This window comes from Coccomyxa subellipsoidea (genome assembly GCF_000258705.1).
Source record: "Coccomyxa subellipsoidea C-169, whole genome shotgun sequence".
NCBI lineage: Eukaryota > Viridiplantae > Chlorophyta > Trebouxiophyceae > Coccomyxaceae > Coccomyxa > Coccomyxa subellipsoidea.
Window position 1 is genome coordinate 388,903 of NW_005178038.1, and position 23,900 is coordinate 412,802.

General features: G+C 53.9%; 4 protein-coding genes across 4 annotated transcripts; 1 reads left to right on the top strand and 3 right to left on the bottom strand.

Moving 5' to 3' along the window:
* COCSUDRAFT_83647 (hypothetical protein) lies at nucleotides 1–4,971 on the bottom strand (the record flags this gene model as incomplete). Its single annotated transcript, XM_005649442.1, has 9 exons — nucleotides 1–189; nucleotides 527–691; nucleotides 952–1,113; nucleotides 1,533–1,727; nucleotides 2,436–2,603; nucleotides 2,984–3,166; nucleotides 3,607–3,774; nucleotides 4,125–4,214; nucleotides 4,768–4,971. 9 exons carry the CDS (start codon nucleotides 4,969–4,971, stop codon nucleotides 1–3), a joined length of 1,524 nt encoding a protein of 507 aa, XP_005649499.1.
* Nucleotides 4,972–7,860: 2,889 nt separating this feature from the next.
* On the bottom strand, nucleotides 7,861–10,945 carry COCSUDRAFT_14339 (kinesin-domain-containing protein; the record flags this gene model as incomplete). The annotated part of the gene is made up of 6 exons (XM_005648937.1): nucleotides 7,861–8,151; nucleotides 8,409–8,569; nucleotides 9,065–9,269; nucleotides 9,628–9,786; nucleotides 10,049–10,381; nucleotides 10,820–10,945. The coding sequence occupies 6 exons, from the start codon at nucleotides 10,943–10,945 to the stop codon at nucleotides 7,861–7,863; spliced, it is 1,275 nt and encodes a 424-aa protein (XP_005648994.1).
* A 420-nt stretch (nucleotides 10,946–11,365) lies between these two features.
* On the top strand, nucleotides 11,366–17,973 carry COCSUDRAFT_40845 (SET domain-containing protein; the record flags this gene model as incomplete). The annotated part of the gene is made up of 12 exons (XM_005648938.1): nucleotides 11,366–11,599; nucleotides 11,704–11,821; nucleotides 12,088–12,329; nucleotides 12,652–12,767; nucleotides 13,453–13,633; nucleotides 14,023–14,164; nucleotides 14,816–15,000; nucleotides 15,474–15,542; nucleotides 15,988–16,122; nucleotides 16,618–16,821; nucleotides 17,266–17,355; nucleotides 17,869–17,973. The coding sequence occupies 12 exons, from the start codon at nucleotides 11,366–11,368 to the stop codon at nucleotides 17,971–17,973; spliced, it is 1,821 nt and encodes a 606-aa protein (XP_005648995.1).
* A 926-nt stretch (nucleotides 17,974–18,899) lies between these two features.
* On the bottom strand, nucleotides 18,900–22,984 carry COCSUDRAFT_61877 (hypothetical protein; the record flags this gene model as incomplete). Its single annotated transcript, XM_005648939.1, has 8 exons — nucleotides 18,900–19,281; nucleotides 19,688–20,056; nucleotides 20,399–20,656; nucleotides 20,996–21,231; nucleotides 21,500–21,820; nucleotides 22,089–22,255; nucleotides 22,328–22,619; nucleotides 22,973–22,984. 8 exons carry the CDS (start codon nucleotides 22,982–22,984, stop codon nucleotides 18,900–18,902), a joined length of 2,037 nt encoding a protein of 678 aa, XP_005648996.1.
* Nucleotides 22,985–23,900: the final 916 nt, after the last annotated feature.

Consider the following 23,900-nt stretch of genomic DNA (forward strand, 5'->3'; position numbering starts at 1 on the left):
TTACATGCCATCTGGGCAACACTTCTTGCAAAATGGGGGTTCGCTGAAAGTGCATATTCTACATCTTGAGTATTCAGCGCGCACCGTCAGCTTGACGAGTGGTTCTGCCCCAGCGCGGCGGCGTTCGGCGTTGAGGGCGAGAAGAACGGGCTCCTCGCGCGACTCGCGGACGGCCGTCGCGCATCGCTCCTGCGTAGACGGCGTGGCCGCGAGCCCGCCGCTGCCCGCGCAGCTGCCCAGCCGGCCCCGAGTTAGCGCGCTCACCGCCTGCCGCCACATCATATTCCCGGGATTTGCTTCAAGTTGTGGGGCACTTGCTCTCCCGTCATGTTATGTTCACCAAACAGGTCTCCTTCTTGTGCTCTGATGTCTCTTCTGCCGCGTTTATTTCCGTTGGTACTGAAATTGCCCGCACAGCATTATCTCCGTGCCAAGGATCTCACACGGTGGCAGAGATGTATGGTGGACATGGACTAGCGGATTTAATGTGGTTTGTATTGGGACAGTGAGATTGGGTGCCGCGCACCGAGGAGCGGCTGCAGCGGCGGCTGCCGCTGCGCACGCGACGCCGAACACCGGCCGCGGGGGTCGCCAGGGACGGGTCCCACTCATAGTCATCACTCTCGTCCGAGTCCCCGTCATCCGCTGAGTCATCGGCAATTGAGCCGTCGCTGCTGGCGCTCTCCAGGCTCTGCACCATTTTTTTCGTTAGGTGTCTCAAACTTTGAATGTCACTTTCAAAGTGTCATCTCCTCTTAAAGGCATTCCTCGATTTGATTATCAAATACTCCATTTTTTGCACATAACAGGTCTGTTCCACTAAAATTAAAAAAAAACTTTGGAAGTCCACACTGGACAGTCATAATTTATCAGAGGAACAAAAAGAACATTTAGCAAACCCACCCATGGAAACTCCTCTGTCAAAATGCATAGCAGTGGTGCTGTGCTCACCTCTGCAGAGGCGTCCTCGTATCTGGCAAGCAGGTCGGACCTGGCACCAGCGCCCAGCCGGGCCTCCTCGTTGAGAGACTCCAGCAGCGGGCTGCCGCTCACTCCTTCTAGCGAGCCAATACCCTCCAGCTCCTCCATCAGAGACTCTGCCTCCGCGTCCACCTGTATTTGAATATCACAGCCGTATGTCACCGGCTCTTGCCTGACCCCCCCTGTACGAACCTTGGCTGCAAACTTATGCAGCAGAAACACAGTAGCACCGCACCAATGTATCCTTTTAGAATAAGAGGCATGCTATCTCGTGTGCAAGACTGCAGGGCTATTCTTTCCCGCAGCCTGACACAGGAAAGGTGTATCCTGGAGAACAGGATAGGAGGGCAGTCCAAATTCAGGAACAGAGTGTGCTTTGCAAGTGAGATACGGTATAAGGCGTGCGGCCGGCCAAGAGCTCCTTTCAGCCGGGCCCCTCACGTTGCCCTGATTTATTATGAGATCTCAGGTGTCCTTTGCAGATCGACAGATGCAATTTCATGTGCAAATTCCAAGCCAAGTGTTGCCACCAGCAGGGAGAATTTACTCACGTCGTCCTGGGCGGCAGACTGGGCCTCGTCGTCGATGTCATCGTCCGGGGCGGCGAGCGCGGCGGCCAGGGCGGCTTGGGCTTCGGCCAGAGCGCGCTTGGCGGCGGCCTCCTCCTGTTGCGCGAGCTCCAAGTGCAGCCGCAGCAGCTCCGCCTCCTCTCTCGCCTCCACCAGAGCGTTGCCCGCCTCGTACACCTGTGTAAATCATGAACATTTCGAATGCACGTTTGAACCTCAAATTTCTTGAATGGAGTTCGACTCCTCGGATGTTGAGGGCAGGGTGAGGCGTGGTGGCGTTCAAGGCCCGCTGCTCCAGCGGCCAAGGGTGTGACAGAGTAGCTGACTGTCACCGCATCATGCATGGCCCCTTGTGCTTCCCAGAGCGTCACATCTTGGTTGGGTGCAATAAAATACATGCCATACGACTATCCATCCAGCAATGACTTCGCAGCCAAGGCGTGAGGCTTTGTGAGTCAAGGCACCGCAGGAACGCTTAAAGACTGCCAAATGTGATGTACGCAAGGGACGAAAAAGTGCTACAAATCAACTCCTTAGTGGAGTGCAAACGAATGATTGAGAAACGCACTACCAGCAGGGTGGACTGGTGCACCCCCTTGAGAGGCATGTTTTCCTCTCTATACAGGCGGTGGGGCTTCTCGACCACATGGGGTAGGCACACAGGGCCAGGCCATTGGCACATTTGCATTATCCGTGGCGAGTGACATGGGAGAATGTGCAGGGGTAAAGAGGATGCCCACGCTGGGACAGGATGGACACAATTGCGCTTCACGGCCTTTTTAGAGCTCCTGAACTCAAAATACTACTCCCAATTCTACTCAAAATTCTACTCACTTTCAACTTACAGTTCCTGACATTGCACAGTGCGGGTGGGGCTATAGGCACCTGCGCCTTGTGGCCGGCGGCGACGCGGAAGAGGGACTTGAGGAGCGAGCGGGCTTCCACGATGGTGCGCAGCCCCGTCCAGCGCCGCACCTCGGCCGGGTTGCTGACGCCGGCTCGGCCCTCCTCCTCCGCCTGTGCGCGCGCCAGCGCAGCCTGCGTCTCCAGGATCTGCGCAATTACGAACATCTCTCATTAAGTTAGCTGATAGTAATGGCGCATGCATGACAGCGTGAGAACAGACCTGGGACCTTAACGTCTCCAGGATCTACGCATGCAAGCTTCTTGGGTTTGATCATTTAGGATGTGGCCGGGAACTGCGCCACCCCAGGACTTCAGTCCAGTTGCCAAGGGTATTGCACCTTCTTATGGTGACGCTGCATGCACCATGGTCTGCATGAAAGGACGCTGTCGGTTCTGAGCCCCAAATATCTTGGCAGATTCATAAGCGGTGGCCTTGAAACCATATTTGCAGAGCAATCGTGAGATTCATCAGATCCCTAGTCACAGTGAACGCTTTTGAGGGTGAACGGGTGAAAGGGGCCGCGCACGTGCGCGCTGTGTCGCTGCAGCTGCGAGTCGAGGGTGGCGCGCTCGGGTTCGAGGCCGGCCGCGGCTGACTCGTCTCCGACGGCGCTGGCATGCGCCAGGCGCCTGTTTAGGTCCGCCAGTTTCTTTGCCACCTCCCCCCTCTGCGCCTTCTCTCCCTCCAGCACCCTCGCCAGCTCGAATGACTGCAAATTGATAAAGCGTCCCCTATTTACTCGGCGTTGTATATTTGCATGCCTTTATGCTGCATTAGATGTGATGTGCATGTCATAGGATAACATGTCTTCTTGTATCTGTGCATGATGCAGGATGACCTACTTGCGGAACTATGGAGTAATTTAAATCCACCGGGGACCATCTGCTTTAGGAATTCAAAGACTGCTCAGTAACTTGCATGTAACCTGCATGCATAAGTCTGCGCATCTCAAGTGACACATATGCAAGCTGGCAGAATTTTCCCTGCAGATACCCATGGGAGGCAGACCACAAACAGCACCCATCAGCACATATCGAGCGATGGGCCTCACAGCGTGAGCTTCTTTGTAGGGATGGTTCCGCAGATGTCAAGGGAAGATAAGAGACTTCCATTCCAGTTATATTTAAAGAGGCAGGCCACAAACGGCACCTGGCAGCACATGTCGAGCTCGTGCTCGATCCAGTCGCGGCGGGACTTTTCGTCGCGCAGCAGAGGAGCGGCCGCATTGGGTTGGCACTCCACGCCGGAGCCGGACTTGGACATCGACGCCGCGCGTTCCCTCTTCTCGTTCGACGCCCGGTGCACGTCCATTATGTCCTGCACGAAAGACGCTCTGGGACATGCGATTAGATTCAAAATTGTGCATGCCCAGCCGCGTCAGCAGACGTATGTGACATCACATGTCTGAGATTCTGCCTGTTCAGGCACGTGCAGATCATTATACACCTAGTGTTTATATCAGTCACGGATATGATGAGGTGGGGAATTCCAGTCTTAAAAACAGGTCCACAATGTCCAAGCCAAGCCAATCAGGCCCTTTGCCACAGAAGGCCATGACAATGGTTGCTTGTGAAGGGTTCTGTTCACGACTCATATTTTGCAGGAGGTGGATGGTTTTGCGTGCCACACACAACCCATTACTGGGTGTCACGCATGCGATAAATTACCTTGAGGCGGCGGCGCGCGGCTTCTGCCTCCTCGGTCTTGCGGCGCAGAACCGCGGCCTGCTTTGCTTGCAGCGCCTCCAGCTTCTGCACCTGCAGCAGTGTACACCAAATATTTATCGTTGCCCCAGATCACATGCACCCGTTGCGCGGCGCACAACTTCATCGTGCCGCATCCTCTCGGAATAGCAATGCGATCTCCACTGCGGGTGTTTTCTGCAAGGCTCTGCGCCGTTCGGCTTATTGCATGTTGGATGCGTGCATGGAAGGTGTGACGGGGAAGATATGGCGTGCCATGATGAGTCCATGCCTGCATATAGAAAGGGAAAGGAAGAGGGGGGGCATGACGCGCCTGCATCTGCTGCTTGCGTCCCTGTTTGCGCAGCTGTGCGAGTTCGCGCTCGCGGTTCTTTCGCCACGCTGCAAAGTCTTTGGCGTTCTGCTCGATCTGCCGCGCCAGCAGCACCTGCGACACACATCGCCACATCACGCATCAGTCAATCTGATACAAAGTAGTAAAGCCTCTGCCAGCTGGCGGCTCAGGCCTAGAGCAGAGCCCATTTCTGCTCCCCTTGCTGCTTTGATTGGTGCACTCAGGTGCACCAGAGTGGCCCACAAAGGCAAGAACAGGAATGAGGGGACCCACCTTCTGCTGCTTGATGGAGAGGATGTCGGACTGTAGGCGGCTGCACTTCTCCAGCGACCTTGCTTGAAGCCGCTCCATCTGCGCGATCCGCCGCTCCTTCTCCCTGACTTCCCGCAGCTTTCCGTCCATCGTCTTGAGGCGTTCCTTGTACGCCTTCTCCATCTTGTGCCTCTCCTCAAAGCTCGCCTCCTTCACGCGTTCCATGCTCTGCGCGCGATACCAGCCTCAGCTAATCAGCCACAGGCGCAACATTTGTAATATTCATTGCAATCAGCTTCGCCTCGGTGCCCTACTATGGAGTAGATTATCTTCTGATGTATGGATTATGGTTCTGTGGATGCCTCTACGCCTGCCAGGAGCTGCCTTGCACTTCCGTTTCGCCACCTTCGTGCAGAGTTTTGCGCAGAGTTCCAAAGCTTCTGCAAAGACTCAAACCTTGCACACGGCGCATGCATCACATTTTGCATTGATCACACACAAGGTATGCATGAATGGAGGAGGGTGCCAATCAACCGCTCCCATGGCATGCATGTAAGGGGCACCTGCATGCTTCAGTTCACACTAGCCAGGAATTCAGCATGCTGCTGCGACTGCAGTTTGTAACAACCAGACAAGCACAGATATCTGACAATCGCAGACCCTCCGGAAGAAACCAAAGCGCCCGCCGGATGAATTGTCTGCACTCTAAAGAGCAGAACTAGGGCGTCAACATGCATGGCACCTGGAACCTTGTCTTCTTTTACTGCCCTTTTGAATTTGAAAGTACTGTTTTGAAACACACCCGGATGAGCTGGCTGCGCTCTGCCTGCAGTTCGTCGCGCTGTGCCTGCAGGTGCGCGAGCTCCTGGTCGAAGCGGGCCTTGATTTGGCTGATTTTTCCCTGCCCGCCGTTCAGGCGCTGCCAGGTGGCCTCCTTGGCTTCCATCGCCTTCTGCAGCGCCGCCAGCTGCTCCTCGCGCTTCGCCTGCTGCACCCTGGACAGCACAGCGTGCACAGCGCGCTCAGACCAAGCCGCTGACATTTCAGTGCCCCAAAGCCCTAAAATGATATGCACATATGTACAAGGAAGGTACCGCGCTCCTGGGCCGGAGGTCTTTTGTATGTTGCACATCATTGCTTGTAAACCGCATATAAGGGCAGCCCTTCCTCCCTTCTTGGCACGCAACCTGCCTTGTATGTCCTTGCATCATCTTGGTGTTATTAGCTCCTTTCCAGGGGTAAAGTATTTACAATTTCAGCGTTAGCGCTCTTGTGGCACTTCAGGCATTTCAGCAAGCATTCAATACCCAAGCACAATTCATGAAGACCCACAACAGTCACACACCGCTCTGGCGTTGTCAGGTGTGACAATCCATCTTTACAACATACTTCCAAACGGTGAGTCACACCTGTGGGCATGTTCTTCAGCAGCGTACTCCTCGTCTCCTGCCAGGTCGCCCAGTTCCCCATCGCTGGCAGGGGTCTGGTCGGCGGCCGGGGTGGCGAGGCCGAAGGCAAGGGTGCGCGAGTGGCCGGCAAAGGGGCTCATGGGGAAAGGAGATGCTGCGATCGGCGTGCCCGGCAGGGCCCCCTTAAGGGCAGACCCCGGGCTGCCCAGGCCCATGGACGCGCGGCGCGCTGACATCAGGAACGCCCCAGAACAGCGTTGCACCTGCATGCCAAAAGCACACTTCAAAACAGAGAGGAATTATCTAAACCAGGGGGAATACAATAAACACAAGGCAGTGCATGTTGTGCTGAAGTGCTCAGGAGCTGGGCATGCAAGGGCACCTTGTTTCAATGCTTCCCGCTTGCAGCAAAGATTATGGCGCCCTTTGTGTCAAGCCTGTAAGAGGTGTCCGTTTGTTGTTCTGAGATACACTGGGTGATAGGCAGGCGACAGCACCACTAGATCACTTGGATGTCATGCAATTCGCTGACCCTGAGACTCAGACTCAGGCACTGGCTCGGTGGTATTAGCTGGAAGTCATGTCATATGACTGATTGTCTGTGACTGAACAGAGCAGGCCGCACCTCCTTCAGGCGGCGTATCTCCTTCTCCAGGTGCGCGATTCGGTCGAGGTAGCCGCGGATGAAGCCGACCTCGCCGCCGCCGTCTTGATCTGGCAGCGCTGCGGCGGTCCCCCCGGTCCCCCCGGCGAACCCCACCCCATCGCCACCGCCGGGGGGCCCGCCCACCTGCGGGTAGGCGTTCTCCTTGCCGCGGCCGGGCGCGTGGCCGAGCTGCTGCAGCCTGAGGGCGTTCCTGTCCCTCTCCACCCTGGCAGTGATCAGCGCCTCATGCGTCTCCTGCAGCTCGCCTTTGGCCCTCTCCTGCGGCGGCCACCGAACACCCAATGTGATAGGGCAGACAAGCCACACTGCCCAGCAACGCCATATCCTCGCCACACATTCATGCTGCATGCAACAAGAAGGGGTGCAGACCTTCAATCCCTACCATGCATTGAACCGAACTTTACGATTGCTTGAAGGTCACCAGTGCTGTGCTTGCTGCAACTGTCCTCTTGTGCAACATGTATCTGGCTTGAGTGAACCCACAGGGTCCTGCTCATGCACAAGCTGCATGGCAAGGTATCCCAACACATGCATTTGTCTGCTAGAGAGTACAACACGGCGTAAGGAGTGTAGAACACACCAGCGAGAGGCGCAGGCGCGCGTTCTCGAGGTCCAGAGACGATGCGCGGGCTTCGGTTTCTTCCAGCGCGGCCGCCAGCACGTCGTCCCCTGGCGTTCCCTGCCATGTGCCACTCCACTGCCCTTCCAGCGCAATATCTCCCTCCGTCTCCCCAACCCTGGCAATTGCTCTGCAGAGTCAAGACCCTCTGCACATCTGTGAGAAGCCACAGCGACTGTCTACTTGTAGTGGGCAGCCAAAGAGATGGCACGCTTACTCCACTACGTATTGTTCAACATGATCTGTTGGACCACGGAGGCTCTTGCCAATTGGAGCAGTGACTCTCATGCGTGAAGGGCACGTCGCAGCAATGACAGCCAGCATGCACGCAAGTGAGCACGCGCTTGGCAATTCCTGGCTTAGCCAACAACTGTCTGCACACTCTGGAGAGAGACCACCCGCCACCCAAAACCTTGTCTCTAAGTAAGCCCGTCTCCGCTGCATACCGCGTAAGAATTCAAGGCAGGAGGATATGGAGCAAGCGGTGGGCACCTGCGTCTGAGCCGGGTGTTTTCGGCGCGCGCAGTGGCGAGCTGCTGGCGCAGGTGACTGATCTGCGCAGCTATGGGGTCGCGGTTGACTACGGGCTTGTTGCGGATGTTACGGGCGCGGTTGGCATAGCGCAGCGTCTGCGTGCTCTCCTCCAAGTTGATGTCGGCCGGGCTCACGCACGCGATCATCGTCGTCTTGCTGTTGCCGCCGAGCGAGTCCTGCGCTCGCATCACCGGAGCTCTCATCTCGAGCGCTTCAAATGAAATGCATGAAGATTCACTACTTGAGCAAGTAGCCATGTCCTGAGGCATGATGCAGGACTAATTACCACATCTTTTACTCCTGATGCCCCTTTCTAAGCCCTGTGAAGGACGACGGATTCAGATGACAATTCTTGCTGCTGTGCTCTTTGCAGACATGGGGCATGCTTATAGTAGCAGGATGGAAGCATTGGGGAGGGCCATAAGCGGGGCACCTGCAGCATGCGGGTGAGCTTTGAGTCGCGGTAGGGGATATGGGCCTTGTTCTCAGTGAGCGCGTTGACCACGTTGCCCAGTGCAAGCAACCCCATATTGATGTTTATGCCCTCCTTCAGCCGCGCGCCCTCCGCCTTGGTCCGCTTCTGCCGCTCGCTGCCTGCATGCACGCAAGCCAAAATTCTCATCGTCAGCTGCTAGGATCTCCGCAAGGAATGAAAGAGGTGGAAGACTCCCCAAGTCCATGCAAAATATGCACATTGCCGCAAGCTGAACAGCAGCTAGATACCACCTGCTCTCTTTCAGGAAAACGGTAGAAGAGCATGTTTTAAACCTTCTCCTGTTGGGGCCTATGCATGTGCCCAACTCTGCTTCATCCTGCAGATCCGCATGTTGCACTTCCCCTCCCAAGTATTTATAAAAAGAGCTGCCCCTATTCAAGGAGAATGAATGCCAGAGCTACAAGAGCTACGAGCGCAGGGGTGTGCGGGAATTCAGTGCAGCGGGAACTGCTGTGTACAGAGAGGGCAATAGTGCAGCTTCTTGCATCTAGCAGCTTCTTCCTAGGAACAGTGTATCGTGCAAGGACAATCATACAAGGCCAGAGATTATGTTACTGACACTCAGACACGCGCTGGTGAGCAGGCAAGTGCACCTGCCAGGTCGACAAGGTGCATCTTGGCGCAGAGGTAGTCATCGGGCGCGCCGTCCTCATCATCGCCGCTGTGATCCCCCTCCGCCTGATCAGGCGCTCTGTTGGGCGCGATCCGGCGCTGCTCGACCGTGATTGTGAAGATTGCGTGCGAGCGCGAAGATCGCTGATTCATGCCCGTGGACGCTGTGGCTCGGCAGCGAGACCCCTGCCAGCCACAAAGAGCACTTTATTCAAATGCAAACTACGACCTGCTCATTTCCAGGCCAACTGAAGCTAAACCTGCACGAGGAATGATCAGAAGGGATGCCGGCGCCCCGCTCTCGCCCGGTGGTAGTCCCTTGTGCTTTGCCTGGCATGGCCGCTGGCAGCATGCATGGAAGAGCCTAGATATTTGAACCAGACAAAGATTGTCCAATATGGATTATGACATTGAATTTCTGCCACCCGCTGCACTCTTCCCATTGGCGCTGTGTAATATCAAGCCAGACAGGCAGCATCTTGCACTCCATCCCCCACCGCAGAATATGTTCCACACCAGCTTCATGTGGTGCTACTAGATGTACCTGTTCAAGGATGGCTGCCATCTCTTCCTTGGAGGTGACGTCCTTCTCGTGCGCTCCTGCCAGGCAGACACCCCCGCCCACCACCTCTCGGATGTGCACTGACGGGGAAGCTGCCGCAGTTGCCGCCTGATCAGGCGACAGCAGGTCCCGAATCTCCTCCTACAGATATTGTCATGAATTTTCCCAACTCAGATTCCACATTTAGTGCTTGCCTAGGCAGATACCGTTTAGCCTTAACATGCCCGAGAGTGATCTAAAGACTTCCCAGAATCTTTTTGGAGAGATTAAGCAGTCATGTAAGCTAGCTAAAGGACCCAAGATTGGACCATGCAACTCACAGGAGAACATGCACTTCCAATGCATGCTGCTGTAGAGGAAATCTGCAGTGAGAGACAGGTTAGTGGAGATAAGGGTGCCTTACGTTGAAGATTTCCACAAAGCCGACGCGGACGGTGAAGGCTGCGTCGCCAGTGGCAGCGATGCGGTCAAAGATGCTCTCCATGACGCAAGGGATGACGCCCCGGGCGCTGCCTGTGGCAGTGAATGCTGAGCTCCCCATGGTGTATGTCTTGCCCGAGCCGGTCTGGCCGTACGCAAAGCAACACGCGTTGTAGCCCTTGAACAAGCCAACAACAAGCGGCTGCACGCACTGATCGTACAGCCTATCTGGAGAAGCTCCACCTCCCCCATAGACATAATCGTAGGTGAATGTGGGCCCATCCTTGCAGACGACCTGCAGGGAGAAAGGGCACACCTGAGGGACCCTTCGTTCCTGCAAATGGTTAATGAGGGCACTTTTGTGACGAGAAGACGTGCCTTTGGGGCATTCTGAGGTCCTCTGTAGACTTCCCTCAAAAAGTATATAAACAACATGAAGCTCTTGCAGGAGGGTAAAAGACCACAAATGTCTCAATAACGTGGATACAATTGTCAACATAAAGTTTAAAACGCCAATAGGGTCCTGTAAAGCGCATCAGCGGTGCCCAGCTCGACCCAAAGATGTACCAGCGTTGGGCCTCAATCAACTGGTGGGAGATTAAGAGGATGTCGTACACATAATAAGGGGTCCCATGTAAAGGACCAGGAAGCTCTAATTTATGAGATTGACATCCATACAACGATGTAAGCTTCTCGAAGCTTGATGGCTATCGTTTGGGAACAGGATGCTTGCCTGAGGCTGTCCTGGGGTCACGCTGAGGCAGGTTTGGCAGCCATCAGCAAGCTCGCTTTCGACGAGAGGACGGATGTGTACAGCCACACAGACTGCATCCGAGCCCCCTTCTAGGCTCTGGACCACCGAACGTTCTGTCTCTGTCATGTTATGACAACCATGGACGACACTGCCTCTGTCTCATGCACCAGTTGTGTCAATTATGCTTCCAGTAATGAAATTAACCGATCAGTTGAAAAGCTTGAACTTCAAGCCTTGAAGCCTCTCTTGGGATCTTGCAAGGTACATCGAGCTTCAAATTTGGGCTTGCAATGACTCAGCGGTAACGTTACTGATACATGCCGGCCTTCCGAGAGTTTAGATCAGATGCAACCTGATTGATCTTCACCTGATTACATAAGAATAATATCCCTTTCGATCCTGGGAGTTGTCTGCCTTGACAGCACGCAAAAAAAATGGTTCAGAAGCCCTGATCACGCAACCCATGCTCATGGAGAAGTTGTCCTTATCAGAACAAACGCCAGGTAAGTTCACACTTCCCTTGTCTCGAATTCCACGTATTAAATGATGGGAAAGTTTTGGCATCTGCTAGGCACCCGATCATACCTGATCGAAACGCGGTTGCCACTGCTGGTCACAGCAGGAGGCGAGGAAAGCAACACCGTCGACAACAAGCTAATAGAAAGCACAAAAGAAGACGCAAGTGATACCAAATCACATTCAGAGGAGCAGGACGGAGGCAACTTGGGCGAAGCTGCAATCGGCAGTCCTAGTAAAAAGAAGAGGAAGCCCAAGAAGAAGGTAAGCCCTGTTGAAGACAAAGCCAGACAATAAGCAATGAAACTGGACATCAATCTGATATATTCCCCGATGCCATCGGATGGAAGGCATGCTGTGCTGCACAGGCCAAGAAGCTCGTGGCTCCACCCACTGTCCTCGCAGCAGAGGGGAGACTACCTTGGTCTCTGGCTTCCTCAGCACGTTTGGGCCGCCATGCACTGGCAAAGCGCGACATCAGTCCAGGTCTCTTGTTAGTCTCACTGCGTACCAAAAACAACTTCCCCCACCACTTTCCGCGGTGTGTCGCCTGGCGCTGTTGTAAGATCAGACAGGGATTTATTCTTAAACAATTGCACAGTCTTCATCAATTCTGCACACTTCTTTCCCATGCTTGAAATTCACACCATGCTGACCGGTACTCTCCAGTCCTTTGAGTCGTGCAGCTGAAAATCATTAATCCATGCTCACTTACCAATCGTCTAAACTGGTTGTCTTCTTACCATTTGCAGGAGATCTGGTCCTCATAGAGGCACCGGTGGCGGCAGTGGTGCGCTCCCAGTTTGTGAAGACAGTCTGCCACACGTGCTACAGGGAGTTGCCAGCTTTGGCGCCGCCTGGCAGCGTGCCAGATCGGGCCGCCGCAGCGCCCAACAAGCAGTACTGCAGCCGCGCCTGCGCTCTGGCGGATACACTCGCCGCCGTGACCAACCCCATCCACGCCAAGATCGACAAGATGGCTGTGGAAACTCAGGTGCATGCACAGCCTGTTCCCTGCAGCTACTGGGTATACTTTGTTTGCATGCCTTAACACCTCGGTCTGTTTGTCTGGAATGTTCGATTTGCTTTGATCCTCATGAGACATGGTCCCCTGAAGCCATGCCGGTTGCCTTGGCTCACAGAGGTCTTGTCGAAGTGTTCTTTCCTCAAAAGAATTTGCCTGAGTAGTAATCACGCGAGCCCTAATCTCGGCACTGCAGGCCAAGCATGGAAGCATGGAGCTAGTACAAATTTACTGACAAAGCTCGCAGCCAAAATTGTGGACCTCTAATCTCAGAATGTCTGGATGTGCACAGGTGGACCCGCAGCTGCTGCGACTCATCTTGGAGCTCGACAGCAAGCGCGCCACATCAGCGCCACCCGGCAAACCAACCCCGACGCCTGAGGGCACCTGGGTCCTTAAATTCAGCCGGTCAGCCACCCAACAGAGCAGCGCAGGCGAGCCAAGCACAGCGGCAGGCACTCAAAAAGAGAATGGCGCGGCTGCAAGTGGATCCGCGGATGCAGGGCGGGAGGAAGGGGGTGTGAAGGGTTCAGATGCAAGCGGAGGGCAAAAGGGCGGTGACGTATCTGAAGCTTCAACGGAGGGAGGGTCTGAGCAGGCTCATGCAGCGGAAGTCGATGGCAGCGACAAGCCTGGGAGGTGGGCAACAAGCTCATCTTTGTGCTACACGTGTGTGACCTGCATGTGACGTAGGCCGAAGGCGCAAGAAAAATCCGCCGGACATGCAACACACATGGCCTGGCAAAACCCGCGCTGCTCACAATGTAGGTGCTTGTAGTCAGCGAGCATCTGTTCCGGTTTGTGATTTACGGAGGATGGGCCGGGCCTTGTCTTCTGCATGCTGCTTTGAGTCCCCCCTCAATGTGACAAGACACTTGCACGTTGGCGTTCTTCTGCATCACAAACCCCCCAAGTGACAGGTTTGCATGCATGCAGAACGGTGCGCCACACCTCCAACAAGTGTAGAATCACATATTCACTTGTCGGTTTAGGGTTTAGGGGTATAATTTATTCTTGTTTTAGCAGGGTTAGGATTTAGGGTATAATTTATTTTTAGTCGTAGTTTTAAGGGTTTAGGTTTGCATGCATGCAGTACGAAGGCAGGACAGCTGGAGGCGGTGCACTGCACGCTGGAGGATATGGAGACGCTGACGTCGCCGTGGGACAAGAGCCCCGAGGCCTGGCGCAAGAGTGTGCGCGCCGGCTGCGAGGCGCTTCAGCAGGCGATCATTGCAGAGGGCGCCTACCAGCCGGGCTCCCTGCAACAGCTCCTGGTCAGTTCTTCTCTCCCTAATAACAAAGACACGCTTGTTCCAGCCCACAGGGCTAGCAGCAACCTCTCAAAAATTCCCAGCCAGCCTTCCCGATTTTGACGCTCTCTCCACCAATGGAACTAACTTGTGCTGACCGTCATTTTAGGTATTTACATGCGGGTGATGTGCCAAGCTTTTGCAAGGTTCTTGTAGCCATTTTGCATGGACATGCCATTAAGGCCTCAGGCCGGATGTGTGTGCTGCTTGTCATGCGAAATAGGCAACATGTTTGCAAGTCCTTCTTTCAGATCAATCCTACCTTCTATGCAACACGGGCAGGTAGTTGCTGAGGCAAGCGCTCCTCTGCTGTGAGCTGGATGCCGCGAAGTCTGAGGGTTGACTGCTTGCAGGACATGGCGGCGGTCATAAACAACAACGCTCACGGCATGGGAGCGGCCAACAGCACCAACACAGACAGCGCTCTGGGGCTGTATCCTGCGCTCTCCATGCTCAACCATTCCTGCCTCCCAAACTGCGTCTTCGCCAGCTGCGGTGCGCCCCATACGGAAGTCTGCAGCCAGCGCTACGTCCAATTTTTGTACACAACAATGTCGAGGGCATGCCCCGTGTGTATTCATTATTGCCGAGGTTTGTTCTTTGTGGCTGCCCCACCTCCCCGTCAGCATTGGGGGAAGCCTGCTGAGCCCCACGAAGGTGTGGGTCAAGGGCCTCCCCGGTGGCGGATCCCTGCGGCCCCACTCAAAGGCTTTGCCCCGCAAGGGCCCGTTGTAAGGGGCTCGAGCCCCCGAGCTGAGAAGTGGGGCGTTGCTCGACTCCGCTATGCATGGGGATGTACAAAGTTATTTGCTGTCCTCATGCATTGTCGAGGCTAGCTTCAGAGGACCACTACAGGTGGCGAGATGCACAATCGTGAACATTCGGCCTGCAGACCTTTTAATGATTCCTCCTACTTTAGCTTATGTGGATAAGTCAGCATAGAACATGAATCCCTTGATGCAGCAAACTTGCCGATGTGAGTTTTAGCCATCTGACAGGCTGTAAGCCCAGCTCAAGAAGCATCGCATCTGACGGGAGCGTGCGGGTCAAACTATTCATTGCAGCAGTGTTGTCGATTGTGATGGTGAGTGCCTCAAACTGCAACTCAGAGGTGCCATGTGACGGGAGCATGCGCGCGTGCTGCAGGCAGCGACATGCATGTGCGCGCAATCCGGCCGGTGGCGGCCGGCGAGCAGCTGACGGTGACTTACATAAACATCATGGAGCCGCGGCGAATCCGCGCGCGCGAGCTGATGGACACCAAGCACTTTGCATGCGCGTGTGAGCGGTGTGTCTCGCCCCTGGAGACGCACCCCGACCGCTTCCTCGAGGTGCGCTGACCTGGCGGTTCTGCTGACTCAGCGCTGCTGAGGTGGCATGATCTGTCATCGAAAGTTATCATCCCTATCTGTATGGTGCGCCTGTGTTGGCGGCTGGGCTGCTGGGGTGGCGCTATTTGCCATCAATGGCTGCCGGAAAACGAAGCGCTATTGGGAGCGGGGTTTGCGGTTGCGCTCTTGCACCACTCTCAAGCCATTTGCTAAAATGAGCGGCTTTTCTTGCAAATGGCTTGGAAAATGTGGCAGATCACAGTTGCAACAAAACTCTGCCCCAAAAGCAGCAAGAAGGCGCCGGCGGGCGCAGGATACATGGTACAAGAATCCTGCACCTTAGTATTTGCTAGGATACAGTGATTGTAAGAGGAATGTGTGTTTCTGAGGCGTCGTAGTCCTGGTGTGGCAAACACAGACACTACTCAAGAGGGGCAGGAGAAAAATAGGAAAGCTCCGAATGTTTGCGGCAGGCGGTGAAGTGCGGGGCTGGCGGCTGCGACGGCTGGCTGCTGGAGCAGCGGGCGGACAACCTCTCAGAGGTACAGACACACTCCCAAGAAAAATCACACAAATGCAGATATAAATTAGGATCCTAAAGGACCGAAGTCGCAGTCATCAGCAAGCTCTCACTCTTTATGCAAGAGCTTGACATGGCCAAAATTTGAGTGTATGGCATCTGCGATGATCAGAGCGGCTAGCCACCATTGAAAGAGCCTCTGCAAGATGTCAGATGCATGTGCACTGTCAGGTAATGACACTTATTAGTCATCAAGTAGGGTGGTACGGTACATGGACCTTATATTCTGTTAGGAATGTCTTCATAATACAGCCTTCATCGCTATGTGAATCTGCTGGTGCTCTGAATTGCCAGCAACAGTTTCTACATTTAGATCTTGGCAGGCTACAAACCGTGGACGCAAATGGGCGAGCACCTCTGTAGTATTGCGCGCACTAACGACTACAGCTTTTGTCGTTGCGCATCAGGGCGACACCTGGAAGTGCACGGTCTGCGCCACCGCTGTTCCCTCCCGCTCCGTGGACGGCCGCACCGGGCCGCAGGACATCACCGAGTCCTTCCGCGCCGCATGGCACCAGGCCGCCAACATCCTCCGCTACAAGGTGTGCCTTGCAAACTGAGAAAATTGCTCGCTAAATCCTGCAGCATGCATGCATGAGCACGCATGTAGAAAGCCAGCAAAGGCAAATCCGAGGCCATCAGATAGACTCTTGTATGACTCACACCTGTAGTAGTCTGAGTCTGCAAGCATCCATTGCTTTGCAGCATCTGATCGTGGTTATGAGATCCAAGAACTGGGGTAGAGTTTGTGGGGGAGGGTGCAGTGGCGGTGCGCGCTCCTCTGGGTACAAGAAAGGTGGCCATAAAGTGCTAGCCCGTATTAAGGCCAACCCGGATAATCTGCATTGATGGGAAGAAGCAGCGAGCAGGCTTTGCCTTATGCTGCTGCTCACAGATTGCCCACACGGCCGACAGGGCAAAACTCATTATCGGGTGGTAGGCTTGCGCTGCAGAGGGCTGAGTCCCATAGCATACAGCAGTAATTGCGGGAAATGAAGGCACTGCGCAGTTTGACAAAACATTTAATATGCGTCCAGGGGCATGCGGCGGGGCGGCCGGTGTTTGAGGCAGTGTTGGCGCGCGCTGAGGGTGTACTGCATCCCATGCACGTCAGCGCCTTCGACTCACTGATGCCGCTTGTCAACTGCTGCCGCTCGGCCGGCGACGGCGCCGGGGCGAGCCGGCACCTCGCGCGCATGCTTGACACCATGGAGACTGTCTGCGGGCTGCCCACTGTCGAGGTGCGCCCAGCTCTCCTTGTGCCAGGGGACTCGCATTTTCAAGATACAAGTCCCCCTACTAATGCAGGGCAGGAAGTCTTGGTAGACTCTAAAACCTTCCGTGTACAGTTTTGGTGAAGCACGGTGTGACTCCTGTAATTGGTTGGGCAGCTGTATCTGGTTTCTGAGTTTGCTGTACTATGTGTCACTGCGTAATAGGCAGCTTGCAGAGGACATCTTTAAGGTGATGGTCTATGATGCGAATCATTGCTGCAAGGCAAAGCCTGGCATTGAAGGTTGTTACCATCAGAATGTCGTGGCAGAGGCTCTGATCAACGTGTCCATGGGAGATTGGCGCTGCCATAACTTTTGCAGCCGATCCCTTGGGAATGCATGAAGAGAAGCAGGGTGGAAGTCTTCCCTTTTCCTTTTTAAGACACGCTTGAGGGGGTGAATGAATGGCAGGTGGGCAATCTGTACGATCTGCTGGGTAAGATGCTTGCCGACCGCGCCAACTCGGTGCCGGCTGCGCTGCGTGCGCGCGCCAAGAAACAGGTCTGCCGCCCTGATTGCAATAAGCAAGCTACTTTTGATTTCCATAATGCCGGATATTATGGGTAATAAAATGCATCAGTGGGGACAAAAGATTCATGTCTTGGTTCCATGGACTTCCATTGGCCAATAAGCATACAACCAATGAAATCAAAAAAAAAATCCGGGGTCGGCCCTTGGGTAATGATAAAGAGCATCAGAGGTGACAGTTTACTCTGACGCGTGAATGGAGAGTGAATCTGGGAGACGACCCTGCTTGATTTCTTTGTCATCCCAATGCGTGCCAGCCGAGTGCTGCGATCCCCTTCTCTAAATACTCATCATGGCAGAGTTTGAGATTATTCTGGCGCAGCCCATCCCTTTGGACTGATGGCAGATTCTGGTTGTCTCTTAAGGCCCCTTTCCTACATGCAATGAGTGGTGGTCACCAAAGAATACCTTCTTGTGTGGCCTTCAGTAATCCCTGATGCAAGCGTGGTGCTGCAGCTGAGCATGTGTTTCTGTTATGACCTGCAGGCGAAGGAGGCATGGGCTCGCGCGCTGGCAGTGTGGGCTATTTCTCTCGGGGAAAAGCACGAAAAGTGCGATGACCTCAGATCCCGCATGAAGCTGCTCCGCTGATGTCAGCTGATGGCGTTTTGCATGCAATGCGGAAGTTTCAGAACAGAAAGAGCCGCGTATCAGTTTTTCTGCCAGCAGGAGAGAGGCCTGGTGAGTGCCGTGGCTATAATAAGCCAATGTTAAGGGTGCCCTTGCTGTGTACAAGTCCTTTCTCTCAAGTAGGTGTACGTATTGAAGAGATCTCTTATAAGGAGGTAATCAAGGTCTGGGCTGCGGCTGTGCCGCATGCATAATGGCCTTCACAGCAAGATGCCGTTTCAGTCCAGATGTATGCTAATGTTCTGGTTGCATGGACACATATTGTGATCAAGATTGTAAATTAGCGTTCGACACTTGGGTGACATCAGCACTGCATGCAGACCACGTGGGTTTTAATATCATTGGACCCTGGTCTGGCAGATGTGAGGAGGCTACGGAAGGCACATTCTCTGCCTTTGGACCTTTGTCCACACCTCGTAACTGACACAGATGCTTCGAAAGAATTTGATTCGCTCCATCTAGGTATCGAGGCGACTGCGTAAACAGTTACAAGCCAGCATCGAGATACCACATCCCCACGAGTGCACTGCAAATAAAAGCTTCAATTTGCTCTCGTACAATCATTGCAGTTGACGAGGCACTTGAGTTGAAGCCCCGGATGTATCATACGGTTGTCCCCTCCACATCTATCTGCAAACTGACTCCAGGAAAATGTGGATGGTAGCCTACATTGGCCTGCACGCAGCTACAAGCACAGCTTCAGTGCACTGGCGCACTGAAGCCATCCTGGAACAAGGACTCTGGACACACGTCTCTAACAATTGATGCACTGAACACACCACCAGCAGCCATGTAATGTGCAGTGGCAATTAGAACCCCCACACTTACACCTAAACCCTGCGGCTGGCATCATGATAGCACAGGCACGGCTACGACTGCATGGCAGATCACATCAGCTTGTAATTCGTGGCCTGTGAAAAGCGGCCACGAGCACTGAAGGGTCTTGAAAAGCAGCGGCGCTGAGGCAAGCCTGCCCTGCGACTGTGGCTGCTAGTGCTGCTGGCATGTGCGCTGGGGCGCCGCATGGGCAGCGGGCTGCAGCGCTCCAAGCTGCGCTTCAGGTAGGCCAGATCGTGTTTCTGCTCTATGAGCTTGCCTGCCGGGCCTGCTGGGTCGCTGATGGCACTCTTCAAAATTGTGTTCACAAAGGCGGGGTAGGTGACCTCGCCCGTCTTTCCGCCCCAGCTCAGGTCCACAAACATAATCTGCTCAGCTACCGGGCGCAATGCGGACGCACTCTGATCCGCGTCCACATCGGGCTTCCCAGATCTGCAAGGCAATCAGAGCATTTGTGAGCTGTCCCACCCACAGCATGAGTCATAGGCGGGATTTGACAGCCCAGGATTACTGCCAAGACTTGTCAAAAGGCCCAATGCTTGCGCTCAGGGTGTGCGCATACATACAAAAAAAAACCCGCAGTTTTGCAATGACTGGTCCAAAAACATATAAGCACAAACCCCCTGAACATATGGATGAAGACCTCTCTTCACGGAAGCATTCTGAATTGTGATGAGGGTGGGATTCATGACATGCTTCCATCAATTCCTTTTTAAAGCAGTAAATTATCCTAGCTGCTTGACTTGCTGCTCAGGGGCCAAGGGCCAAATTCCTTGCGCAGGTAAGCCCAGTTTAGCTTCCACCTTCCCATGGGTGTACATGTTGGGCCAAGTCATACCTGATGTACACATTGTAGGGGTTGAGGTCGCCATGCACTGCGCGCCCCCCGAGGCATGCATGCAGCTGCACCAGAGCATCGTTGCACAGCTCCTCAAGGCCCCTCCACTCGCCTGAGAACCGGCCTAGGGGCTCCCATCCATCGTCGGGATCCAGGTAGGCCATCCGTATGACCTCCACGCCGCCGGGGAACAGACGCTCCCCGTCCAGGAGCTTTGGCGCCAAGCCGAGAGCCGCCAGCTCGTCATGCAGGTCCCAGGGGTATGGAGTGGACTGGACCTTGGCCACAAATGGCTCCAGCTCGCTGCTGCTGTCCTTGGGCATGCTGAGGTACACGTGCTTGTTCTCTACAAGCCGGGTGATGTTGTTTCTGCACCAACACGGCTGTCAGCTCAGCTCAGTGCACTCCATTCACCGGGCACTGAACTGCAGGACTGTGCATGCCAGAAACAATTTGTCGTGGCCATGTCATTGTCCCAGCTCATGTGAGCGTCACTCATGATGTTCAAGAAATGCGCTAGCAACACCCGGCAGAATAGATTAGGAGCAGTGCCAATGCATTCCTGCACAGTTCTGCACTGGCATACTAATAACTCTTCAACTACCCTCGGGCACAGCCAGGAGATGTAATGGCCAACCCCTCGCATGTTTGATGTTCAGGTGCCCCCGTTTGATGGAATTGCATCATGATTTGCTGGAGGGATTCCCGCACCCAGGGTTTTGAAGCATGTACGGGATGCCGTCTTGCAGCTGCTCAGCACGGATGTGCTTCGGTTTGGGGCCGGGCTTCTTTGGCTGCAAGTGCATGTTCACCTCATCGCAGAGGTCATCGGCGCACTCTGCCACGGCCTGCAGAACGCCCATGAGGTACTCCATGTACTGCGGCTGGGCCACCCGAAGGTCCGCAAAGTGCAGCCAGGGCGTCAACGGCTCACAACTGACGCGGTCTGTGAAGTACAGAATGTGGACCCTGCAGCCAACAAATGCAACAGCTCAGCCAGCCACAAGATGCCAGGCTGGACCAAAGTGGCCACTCCTGCCAGAATTAATAATATGCACCAATGTGGCTCTTTATGGTATACAAAAAGAATATTTGAGATCGTACACTAAATTCCACAGGGAGGTTTTGAGATGCTCCAAATCACACGGTACTGGACACAATAGACGACTCCATCAGTCTTTCAACAAGCCACATGCCACCCACATCAGCGAGCACATTGATGAGCATTAGATATCCATGGAAAAGCGCTGAAGAGGCAGGCAAGAGATCAGTGTGTACAAGAGCATGCATGAAGGAATATAAATACACCTGAAACCATGGCCGATGACCTCCAGGGCGAGCACAGGGTAGAACGTCTCCAGAACGACAGAATCGTTCCGACTGCGCACGAGCATTTTGCCGTAGTACGCCCCCAGCTGCATGATGGGGCTGCCACCACCCCCGCCGCCGAATTCGTCTCTACCCTCAAGTATCATGGCAGAGACTCCAGACAACATGCCGTAGCGGCCGCGCAGCCGGCCCGTGCCATCGGTTTGGAAATTCCCCTTCAACACCAATGAGTCAAATCAGGTTGCTAGACATTATCATAGATTTTCTTTTTACCTTTTGGACATGAAGTAAATAAACTGACAGCAAAGTCCAAATACATTAGGATGCTGCCAAATCCTCAACGATATAGAGTCATAGTATAGTAACACAACGGCATTCAATCTCACATGTCGTCAAAAACATTCCCCATGCACTTGCAAACATCACAATGGCATGATCCCCGTATTCGAGCAATTGGTTGCCAGAGGGCTGAGTCACCCTCACCTCGGATGCCATTGAGGGCTCAAGGCTGCTGAAGCGATTGGTCTTCGTCATCTTCTTCTGCAGGAAGTTGAGCATGACAGCCCTAAATTGCTCCATCATTTCTGCCTCTCCCTTCGGCTCAGGCCCCTGACCGATGTGGTCCGTTCCCAGGTACGGCTGGAGGATTTTGTGTGCCTCCTTGGTGTTTAGGTTCATGTATGAGGCGCTGAGGACGCGAACGAAGGCCATGAGTGCCTCTGACGTCACTGTGTCAATCTTAGCATACTGCATCCGGTCCAGAAATTTACCCGCCGCACGCAACGCATACGATGCTGGCAGTCCCTGCAAGCGCATGCAGCCATCAAAGCCAGCAGTGGCAATATGAATGCCACAAATTGCTGCCAAGTTCCACTGGCGGCACTGCTAAAATCATCTAAGATGGCAGTAGGAAAAAAGCAAATTCCCCATGTTATTGGTACAGAGACAAGGCATGCGTCAGTATCAGTGAATAACGAGCTACAGTTTACAACTTAGGTTGAATGATCTGGGCTGTCACAACAAGGCAAAAGCACGACATGTGAGAAGACAGTGGATCTTTGTGCTACCCAACCTGAGCGGTGTGGGGACGGTGGATGTTGAAAAGCGGCTCAAACGATGCTTCGTCGTCCAGGGAAGGAACAGGATACTGGAATGCTGGCCAGACCTTCGCAAATGAGCTGGGTGGCGGCATCCCAGACTGCAGAACTTTGTAGTAGTCGCTTTCCTCAGACTCTGTGTCTGTGACAAGCACACTGGTGTCAATGGAGGATTGCAGCAACCCAATGCATGTAGCAAGACTACCATCCTTACCATCCTTGCTCGCATCCTGAGAGCCGGTCATTGCACCAGTCATCATCTGGGCGCCAGCAAGGGCCTCACTTGCTGGGGTAATCAGCTGCGTCTGCAGGGCCATCCGCTCCCAGGCCTGGCGCAAATCCTTCTCATATGCGACTAGCCGAGCCTTCTCCTCTGTGTAGCTGTCTATAAATTTCTGGGGCTTCTCGTCCTCAATGGCCTTTTCTATCTTCTTCTGCTGCTCCCCAATCTGCTGCTGAGTATGCTGCACCTCCGACCAAAGCCTGTCTATTGACTGCTGCGCCATCTGCACAGCATTCCAGTACATCCGTTGGCACACTGCGCAATTTGCTGACACTTCAATTTGGTCGGCGCAGGTTGTTTGCACTCTCTTATTATGATCAATTAGGCACGCCTCTCAAGCACCATGCACTATGCAAAGATGAGGTGATTGCACTGAAATCGTTCAAGACAGGGCAATTGGTTTGCAGCACACAATCAGGAGCACAGTACCTGTGTAACTTCTTGAGCAGACTCCTTGCCACGGCTTCAAATAGGAACAGCCTGCAAAAGGAGGAGACTTTGTGAAGCTGACAAGTGGAGAGGGAACACACACTTCTCATCGACATGGATGTGAAAGTATAAGCTGAGACTCTCCACCTGCTTGAACATCCCTTCTGCAAAACAGGGCTTGCAAAAGAATACACATAGGCAAAGATACAGACTGGATGAAGAAAGAAGAACAACACCAAGACAGAATAGACGCTTCTGAGACTGAACAAACAAATATTGATTGGCATAACGCCATCAGGTGGTTACAAAGGCGTCGAAAATACATTGACGGTCTCAGAGCTGTGCACAAAAAGTGCACTCTTTACAGGAGAGCATACGGCGAAAGCAACTATCGGACACCTGTCGGTCCCTCAAGAGGCTTATTGAACCAGAGTCTGAGAATACTGGAGGAGAAAGTGAATACCTGGAGTCTGATAAGTCACCCGTCTGCTGTCTCTGCCCAGGCCAAAGCCTGTGCGAAAATTACACAAAGAACCAGCCTTGTGCAGTAAATGAAGATACGTGGACTTCGAATGTCATCTTCATGTAACCACAGCCTTTGGAGTTCAGAGGAATATGTCTGCACACAGTGCAACAGGTGTCCCCGTCCGTACTGGAAATATTAGTCTGGAATGTGTAGGCGCCTCAGGCAGTCGTTCGTTGAATTATGGCCCTGTGGCTAGTTCCCCTGGCAGGTAAATCAAACTAAATTAAACCAGGGGGTTCTATATCTAACCCCCTGTTTATTTGGCGCCAGCCGCCCTTGTGGCTGGCGGCCACCGCTGCATTTGTTTTGAGGTAGCCATAGGTGGCTGATTCAAGCTCGATTTGAATTTCCTGCAAGTCCAGTTTTCTGTTACACGGACCAGGATTGTATAAATTGCATGCCGAGCACATGATGTGCTCGGCATGCAATTCAATGCAATGCAAAAAGGCAGTCAGATGAGCTGACTGCCTTTTTGGCTTTAGCGCCGCGCATCCTGACCTAACCCGGAGTGACCTTACTGGCCCCACAGAGTTGCGGGCTGCAGAAGCG